The sequence below is a fragment of the Rhinolophus ferrumequinum genome, chromosome 10 (genome assembly GCF_004115265.2).
Source record: "Rhinolophus ferrumequinum isolate MPI-CBG mRhiFer1 chromosome 10, mRhiFer1_v1.p, whole genome shotgun sequence".
NCBI lineage: Eukaryota > Metazoa > Chordata > Mammalia > Chiroptera > Rhinolophidae > Rhinolophus > Rhinolophus ferrumequinum.
In genome coordinates, this window is record NC_046293.1 from 40828188 (window position 1) to 40837728 (window position 9541).

The following is a 9541-nucleotide window of genomic DNA, read 5'->3' on the forward strand; positions in this document are numbered from 1 at the left end:
AGAACATAATCAGATAGCGTGGTGATTAGGAGCACAGGTAGGTCACGTTGAGAAAGAAAAACTGACATTGTGCCCTTAGGTTGTCTATCACTACAGTTAAGCAAGCATATTTAATTAGTCTCCAAGTCCTGCTAAGAGCTTTTCCGAAATCATTTTCAGATATGTCCAATTCTTTCCATCCCTGCTGCAATTGCTTTAGTTCTGATCCTCATTGTTGCTTGCTTGGATTACTACAGTATCTTCGAACTGGTAGTCTCCCTGTCCTCAGTCTTGCCTCACTAAATTATTTGCTACCTGCAGCTTAAAACATTTTTCTAAAACTGAAATCTGATCCTCTTACTCTTAGCTGAAAACCTGATCTTCAGCCTCTAGTCTTGCTTCTTAACCAACACTATGTCTGTATTTCCAATAATGATAAACACAGTAATATGCACTTTTCAAGCATTTACAATATGCCAAGAACTGTGCTAAACACTTCACTTTTATCTCATTAAATTCTCCCAATACATTATTATCATTATCATCACTGTATTACAGATGAGAAAACTGATTCTTAGTGTAGGAGTGGAGAAAGTTTCTTCTATCTTCTTATTTTCAGGGTCTGGAAGATGTGAATTAAGCCAACAAGACAGATTAACGAGGGGAAAAAACAAAATTTACACATGCAACACAAACTTGCAGGAGAATTCAGTGAAGAGTAACTAAAAAGGAATGCAGAATAAGATAAATTCTCCCTTAGGGGAATAAATGGGAGATACGGCAGTCTTGTGAAGATGTCTGTTTGGGTATGCTGTCTATTTCTCAAACCAAGAAGATAAGCGTTGCTCCCAGAAAGGGGGGTTATGACAATTGAGTTCTTTTGGGATACCTCAATTTAGGCAGATAAAGGATTTCAGGAACACAAATGCCTTCAGCTCAAAATAATTCTTATGCCAAAGTAGCATGTTTTGGGGGAGCATATCCTGATCCTCTTCATTAGGAAGGTTTAATAATGTATCTGAGGTTATGCAGTTAATAAGTATAATTGAATAACTTGTCTGGAAAAAAAACTTTAAAGATAAATTTGAGAACGGAATTATTTTTGTTTTTACTTGCACTTGCAAGAGTGACCAGTTATTAGAGAATTGGCTCTCTGAACAAAAATGGAAACTGGTTTTTAAAGGCAAAAATCACAGGGTTAGAAAATAGCTCAAATTGTTATCAGTTGATAGGTCTGCTTGGTTGTATTTAGGTCAGTTTTGATAAGAGCAATTAAAATTTTCTTTCAATTAAAACAAACAAACAACAACACACCAACACCAAACAACAGAAAAGAGAAATCCAGGTGTTTGTTTTTCATGGTTTATCTGGGACTACAGGAATATAAGGCCTTTTCTGAAGTATAAGAATGTAAATTTCGGGGGAAAAAAAACATTTAAGCTGCAGTATAAAGAATGGATTAGAGAAAGGCAGGAAGGACTGCAGAGAGAGACCAGTTACAGGAATTCAAGTAAGCGATCCTAAGGCCGAACTAAGGCAATCGCAGCAGGGATGGAAAGGCGTGGATCGATTTTAAAATTACAAAGGAGGAGAACGGACTTGCAGCAGCAATCTCTTTAGCCTAGTTCCAAGTTTTGGATAAGGTGTCTTGACATTATTATTAATGAATGCATCTTCAATGATGAGCACCAAGATTTTTTTTTTTTTTTTTTTTTTACCAGAAATCCTCTTCTGTAGAAATGTTAGGCCTGCCTCCTCTCTCTGGTTTCTTGGGCAATGATTGGGATGTCTTTGCCATTCACTGGTCTAGAACACAGAAGCTGGTTAAAAACAACAATTCTTAAACAAATTACTCTTGAACATGTATTACGGTTTATTGTTAGCAACAGAATTGGTGAGTGTATGGAAACGAGGAGTTATAATTGAGGAAACAAAGGATTACATCAGCAGCTAATTTTTAAAAAGCATCTAGTAAGTTAGTGAACACAGTTTCATGCAGTCATAAAAACACCATATTGGTTATTATAGAGGAAATCTAGAGCAGAATACTCTGAAACGCCAGGTGTGTAGGCTATCAGAAATAAATATGCCATTTTTCTAAGAAGCATGATAAAGATGCATCTTGGGCTGTTAATTGAAATAATACAGCTTTATTTATAGTAGTTCCTAGAGGTTCCAGTGTACAGGGAAAGCAGGAACCCCATTTAAGGAAGGCAGAAGCAGAGAACCCAAGTGACAACTTCTAAATTTTGAGCAGGCGGCTTCTAGTTCACATCTCAAACTACCAACTAAGAAGCAGAAACATAGTTTGCCTAGTTCTCGGTTTGGGATAATTGTTTTCCCCCTTTGGTGTGCTGGAGCAGGTTTTAATTGTTGTAAGGTGAGATGATCAGGTAATTTGGGGATGTGCTGAGGAGCCAGTGGGATATATGAGTCCAGTTAGAAGATGGACATATGGGTCCAGAACTGGACTGATTCAAGTTGCAAGTAAATTTAGACTGTACAGTAATTAAAATTACTATACAAGAGAGGGCTTACATTATGATTTAATCGCAGTTCAATGTAAGCGCCGTAAAGGGCGTATACACTATTTTGCAAACCACTCCATGCCCACTGCTTAGACATGTGATTGGTACAAAGTGTCATAAACAGTGAATGAATATTTTAGAAATCAGGACTTGCCGTTATTTCCAAAGCGAGGTCAGGGCACCCTCTGGTTTCGCACCGCCTGCCCCTTTAAGAAAGCTTGGGAAAGGGAAGAGGAAGCGCTGCTGGGAAGGAGGGCGGAGCCTGCCGCCCCCGGACCCCGCTGTCGCGCTGCTCTACTCCCGCGAGCCTCGGGCTCAAGAAGCGGGACCCGCTCGCGGTAGTAAAGAATGCGCGAAAAGACGCACAAAGGCGAGGGACAGACGTACCCTGTGCTTTAGCTTCTCAGGGCGGGGTTGGCAAAGCCAAGGTAAGGCGAGAAGGAAGACTGCCTGTGCCTGTCCCTTTAAGATCGAGGCTTGTGTCTTTAAGATCGAGTCCTGTCCTCTTTGGAGGGAAATAACACTTTTGTGCTCACAAACACTTTTGTAATTTGCCCATTTTAACCCGGGTTCTTTCCTTACCAATTAATACATATACTAAGTGTCCACCATATAAGCACATATTCATAACCGATTGTTGCTGGGCCAGGCGTCGATGTCCAAAATCATCTGACATGGAGATGACATGGTGTCCAAAATCATCTCGTTTCCTCTGCTCTATTTTTAAATCTTAGGCTGGTCCAATGCTTCCTAACAGAATTGAATGTGTCGGGCTGTTAGAGACCCCTGAGATCCCCAGGGCATAAACGCGAGATAACTAACACCCACTTAAATCTATCCTGAATTCTTAGACTAGTGGTCTGATAGGCATTTTAGCCTGCCCCGTGTTTTGATATTTTAATTGTTAACATTTAAAAATGGGAGTTTATGGGTAAATATCTGGATTGAGAAATTGGAAGGTCTGGCAATGCTGTTGTCCCCTTTGAGCCAGTGTTAAGAAGCAGTCTCCAGTTTGCCACAGCCCCTTTGTTACCCCAGTCAGCCTGTGTCACTTATTTATCACCAGTCAGGCTCCTGGTAGGCATCTGAGTTTTGGGCCCCAAATCTAAATACTTAGGTGGATATAAGACTATTTAAAATATTTATGCAGAACAGACCAGAGATCCCAAACAACTGGCTGTATAATTTGTGTTTAAATTGCTGTTCCTCCTTTCTATTTTTTCTTTTCAAAGTGTTTTTCTTTTGGAACAGATCTTTTCACCCCAGGCTTGGTAAAGATAAATTAGAGATATTTACAGAAAGAGATTTGGGAGTTGATATTCTTTTATTACAATTAAAACCATAAAGTTTTTTAAGAAAAAAAAATCTGAATCTTGTTTACACTGATGTATGCTATGACAATCAATCATTACTGAAATAGAGTGTATTCTGTATAATTTGTATTCCTCTGCCCACAGACAATAGTTTGTTAACCTCCACAACTCTTGGCTAGACTCATAAAGGCAAGAACTATGTTTGCCTGTTAATTGCTCTATCCCACCACTAGAATCTCTAAGCTCCCTGAAGACAGGGACTTTTTTGTTCACAGTTGCCAAGCATAGTGCCTGCTTAAAGATAAGTGATTAAATGTATGAAAGAACTTTAAAGGTATTCTTATTTTGTGCAATAGGCACTGCTCCTGAAGATTTCTCTCAAAATAAAATGCTTGGATAATTCTTGTTTGAAATTGTTAAAAAGACTCCATTGTGAAAAGGCATCCTTTTAAAAGGTTGGATTTTCCTAAATTGATGCACCAACGCTTTCATCTAAAATGAACTTGTATCTGTCAACTATCTGCTAGAGCTTTCACTGTAATATTTGCTTTCTATGTAATAGGATTTGGACGTGTGTGTGAGCCTTGGAATTTTCAGTATTATTTTTGATTTTAGAGATCTAGAGATTCCAGTTGAGACCAAGTTGGCAGCCAGATCCTTATTCTTTGCCCGTGAGAAGCAGCTCCTATCAATCGCAACACTGACAGAACGTGTATTTTAGAAAAGGACGGATGGCTTTGAGCCTAGGTTGGAGAGCATTTGCACCGTTTCCCATGAACTGCTGTGGTGTCTTTCTGAAGGCTGTGAGAAGCAGTGGTCTTCCCTTGTTCCCCTGGGGCCGCTGCCCTTGGAGAGGAACTGGACGCTTTTTGGACCCTGAGATGAAAGCTTTCCTGGAGGAGAACACTGAAGTTACCAGCAGTGGCAGCCTCACCCCCGAAATCCAGTTGCGGCTTTTGACCCCCAGATGCAAGTTCTGGTGGGAAAGAGCTGACCTGTGGCCCCACAGCGATCCTTACTGGGCCATCTACTGGCCAGGAGGCCAAGCCCTGTCTAGGTATTGCCCTAATTGAAATAGGAACCAGGGGCCAGCCTGGTGGCTCACGCCTCATAGGGGGTGGGGGTGAGGGGCCCTTCCCCCTCTCCCCCCAAGGCTGATAACAACTAGATTGAGAAACAACTGGATTGAACCAGAGTGCGGGGATGGGGGGAGAGGCGGAAGAAGCGGGGGAAGGGAACCTTTAAGGTTGCTACAGATCTTGAGCTTTTCAGCCCCTTCCACTCCGAATTCTCCGAGCTCATTGTGCCCCTTTGCTTCTGGGATCTGGAAATAATAAATCTTGGGACTATTTCCTTTGTGGAAATTTAAACTGTGTCTTCAGTCAAAATTACCCCGTGGTTTTCACCGCCCCAAAGTGGGAGCTCACATGCAGAGGGAGGTACCCGCTCCCCCTCGTGGATGACTGGGCCTCATTCAGCAGGCTCTAATCTGCATACTCTTAATGCAGCACACCAGCGCCTGCTCCTTAACACACCTGTAAACTTTTAAAATATCAGTTCCTAACATTTAAAACTTGAGAGATTTCATGTAAAAATCTACATTGATTTGAAAAACAGGAATGATCTCTGATAGCACGGGATTTCTGTGAGGCAACAATCAGCTGAAGATGGGTAGCAGCTGTCCCTTTAGACAGGGCCCATACACCCCTACTTTGCCCCAGTCCCTGCTATTTATTATCCCAATATTAAGGTCAAGTGTCAGTTGGCTTTCACTATTTCAGTGTTTTCCCACTCATCTTCACGTTTGGTAACTACTTAGCCCTGATCTGAATTTGGTTGTAAGCATACCTTACCAGAGAGGTCATTATAATACAATTCAAACAGTAGTTAAAACCGTTCTATAGTGAACAATCGAAAGGAGATGGTGAATTTTTGGATCTAGCGAATTCCGTCCTGACTGTAGCAGTATTTTGTCAGTCTATATTCTTGATGCTTGGTAGTTTCTGGATCATAGTAAGTGCTCAATACTTTTTAAAAGTTGACTTTAAGAGCATGATTCGTCACTTGTATGGAACTGCTCTTCACACCTGCTGAAGAGAAAGATCAAATGACTGGGTCCTCTCTCTGCCACCTTTGTCCAGCCCTTAACATAAGATCGACATTTTGTCTCACTCTAGTCAGGCTCAATTTGCCAAGGTTGGACCAAGCTCTGCTAAGTTCCACTATTTCTTGTCTAGTCAATCCAAAGAAACTTTTTGGGGTCACCTCTTAACTGAGTTTCTTCCATCTCTTAGATAATGTTTTTCTCTTTCTTTCGGACTTAGGTATCTTTTGGATAATCCTGACGTTGTCAGAGGCAAATCCGTGTTGGATCTTGGGAGTGGATGTGGAGCCACGGCTATTGCTGCTAAGATGAGTGGGGCTTCGAGGATTTTGGCCACTGACATAGACCCTAGTAAGGATTTCATATTTAAAAATATTTAAAGCTCATCTTTTTTTTTCTTCCAGGGTAAATATCTACAGGTGTCTTATCTACATGATAGCTTATTTCCATGTGTATAATATGATATTGTGAACTATGTTCTGTGGTACATTATCTGGGAAAGCCTGAGTTGATGGTGCATTTTTCCCAAGAGAATTTGTATTTGTGTCCGTCAGCTAGCCCAAAGTGATACTAACCTGAGAATTTACTGTTCATTTCTGGGCTAAGAATTTCCTGAAATATGTAGGTAGTGTTTATTTGACCTAAAACCCAAGTGAGGGTAGGCCTGTGTCTTTAATGGATTTTGTTTCATTAGAAACCAAATTGAGAGAGGTAAGTTTTATCTGATTTTCTTCTCGTCTTTCCTTTCACTGAGGATCCAACTCTTGAAGATCCTTATTTTATAACAGGGAGTTCAGTTCTAACTTGCCACCCTACTCAAGCCCAAGGCATATTTCCCTGTCTCCTGTAACAAACCAAACCTCTTGGTTATTGAGATCAGCAAATGTTCCTTAAAACCCCAACATTTCCAGGTCTTTTGTATCTTTTGTTTTCAAAATAATTGAAAACAATGATTGGATAGCCAATCATATATTTGAAAATTTCAGTAAGTAGCTTATACTGGCATAAACTTTACCTAAAAATCATCTTATAACAAAAAGGGAAAAAAACATAGTTAGATTTTCTAAATTACTTAATCAATAGGGAATTAGAAGAGCCTAGTATATACCAATTCATCATGTGTTTTTTTAAAGTTGCAGGAATGGCTATTATACTAAATTGTGAATTGAATCAACTGAATCCTTTTCCCATTTTAATCAAAAACATTTTGGATTTGGAACAAGATAAGTGGGACCTTGTTGTGCTTGGAGATATGTTTTATGATGAAGACCTTGCAGATAGTCTTCATCAATGGCTGAAGAATTGCTTTTGGATCCACAGAACTCAAGTGCTGATTGGTGACCCTGGACGACCCCAGTTCAGAGGACATAGCATTCAGCATCAACTGCACAAAGTGGTAGAATATTCACTTCCGGAACCTACTAGGCAAGAAAACAATGGACTGACAACAAGCACAGTGTGGGATTTCCAGCCTTGAGTTATCAAAGAGCTTCCGAGTATGGATATAGCTATGTGTGGGTTTAACCCTCAAAGACTCTCCAGTTTAAAGAATGCAATTCATATTAAACAGAAAATCTTGTTTCCAAAATATGAAGGTCTAAAATTTTCTCAGCCTTTGTCATGTAACTTTGTCATGTAACTGGTTATGTCAAATATACAAAACTCTATCTGCAATCCTTTTTTCGAGTTTCACTGCTATAAGAATATAATTATAGAAGGCAATACCCAATGGTAGCAACGTGTAATTTAAGAAGTGGAAAGGAATTAGAGATTGTAGCGAGGCTGTTTGTGTAATTTAGGAAAACTATATGATGTATTGTTGAGTTAAACAAACAAAATACAAAGTAGAGAAGAATGTAAGATTTAGTCCACAATAGGGTTTCATTGACAATCATGGATTAAAATAAAGATTTTAGAATTTTCCTACATACTCTGTACTATGACACCTTATGATACCTCCTTCATGACTTACCAAGCTTAGCTAGAAATTGGTTATGCCACCACTACGTGCCCCAGATTTTCGGGATCTTCTGTATCAATAAAAACACTATGACATAAGTGAGAAACAATGTGAAGAAGATTGTGTATAGTATACAACTATTTATGTAAAAAAAAAAAACTATATACATACTGAGGAAAAGAATGAAGACAGGGAAAATACAAAATGGAGTCACTTTAACAAAGCTGTTAAAATATTAACATTATGAAGATTGAGGCATAAGGGAACGATTCTTTTCCTTGTCTTAACTAGCATTGAAACTTAAACTTTTGAACTTTCCAGTCCTTTGTCAATACCTGGATGTTTATTTACCTATGGATAACCCTCTGACTACCCCCTAAAGGACTCAGGAGGTGACCCAACCTCCTGTTGCCCTTCCTCCAGACTCCCTGTCATCCATCATCTAGATCTCTGACATCAGGCTGATAACCGTCCTGGACTAATCTTTGGGCTAAGAACGCAAGACTGATCATTCTCAGGGAAATGACTTTTTCTATAAGAACTCTTAACTTTTCTTCTTGGGAACACTTCTGGGTTTTTGCCTAGCTGTGTTTCCAGTTTGCAAATTCTAAGATCCTTGAATAAATCTGTGTTATTTTTTTTCTAGCAAAGCTTCCAGACTCTTTCTGAGTTCGTTTGACAATACCTACATATGTATGTATATGTATAAAATACAATGTTGCTTGCCGTATACATAGAATATCCCTGGAAAGATAAACAAAAAACTGGTAATAATGGTTGACTTCCGAGAGGATACCAGAGAATTGGTGGACTGGGGTAGGAGGCATACCTAGTTTTCACCTTTGGGTCTTGTAACTTTGTACTAATTATATGTATTGTATTTCCTATTACCTAATTTAAAACTGCTGTAATCACCATTATATATGTTACGAGTTAAGTATAAAATGTAGCCTGGTAGTAGATGGATGGAGATTATATATGTGTATACACACACACACACACACACACACACACACACACAGACACACATTAACTATATATATATGATAAATGTTTAAATAAAAATTTCTTACATTAAAAGACATTGCCATTAATCCCCTTCAAATACTCTCCCTCGCTTCAAACACACTTATCCCATTGTTCTTGCCACTTTCTGAAGCAGTTCTGGAATTCTGGAAGTCCTCTTTTGTTAGTGTCTTTAGTTGCGCTGTCATGGCTGCCTCGATGTCCTGAATCCATTCAAAACGTTTTCTTTTCATGGTCCTTTTGACTTTGGGGAACTGCCAGAAGTTACACGGTGCCAGATCCAGTGAATAAGGTGGATGAAGATACACCATAATGTTTTTATTTCACATAAATTGCTGTACCAGAAGCGATGTGTGACACACAGCTTTTCCGTTGTGATCACAAAATATGGTGAATGCTGCTGCCAAGTGCCATCCAATTGAAAGGCAGGGATCTTCAATATAGGAAGCGGCACGTCAAACCTTAGTAACTGTGTGACAAGTTTCAACTTGTTCAGTGCAGTCAGTCGGATGTGAGCTACAGTTGAGAGAAGGTGTGTTTTAAAGTGTGCCGTAAATCATCCTCCATCATGACAACTCCGTGTCACACATCACTTCTGGCATATGGCAATTTCTGTCAAATAAAAACATTT

General features: G+C 39.5%; 1 protein-coding gene across 2 annotated transcripts; it reads left to right on the plus strand.

Moving 5' to 3' along the window:
* The first annotated feature begins 2750 nt into the window (after positions 1-2750).
* ETFBKMT (electron transfer flavoprotein subunit beta lysine methyltransferase) lies at positions 2751-7598 on the plus strand. 2 transcript variants are annotated; one of them, XM_033118737.1, is made up of 4 exons: positions 2751-2935; positions 4418-4877; positions 6145-6275; positions 7058-7598. In XM_033118737.1, the coding sequence occupies exons 2-4, from the start codon at positions 4552-4554 to the stop codon at positions 7399-7401; spliced, it is 801 nt and encodes a 266-aa protein (XP_032974628.1). In that variant the 5' UTR covers positions 2751-2935; positions 4418-4551; the 3' UTR covers positions 7402-7598. The 2 variants fall into 2 exon arrangements, with proteins under 2 accessions (XP_032974628.1, XP_032974627.1); XM_033118736.1 differs by having other exon boundaries at positions 2752-2935; positions 4436-4877.
* Positions 7599-9541: the final 1943 nt, after the last annotated feature.

Excerpts from the sequence above, each read along its gene's own strand:
- ETFBKMT (XM_033118737.1), top strand. The coding sequence starts at position 4,552 with ATGGCTTTGAGCCTAGGTTGGAGAGCATTTGCACCGTTTCCCATGAAC. Across the intron at positions 4,878-6,144 it reads GGAGGCCAAGCCCTGTCTAG|GTATCTTTTGGATAATCCTG; the intron begins GTATTGCCCTAA and ends TTTCGGACTTAG. Across the intron at positions 6,276-7,057 it reads GGCCACTGACATAGACCCTA|TTGCAGGAATGGCTATTATA; the intron begins GTAAGGATTTCA and ends GTTTTTTTAAAG.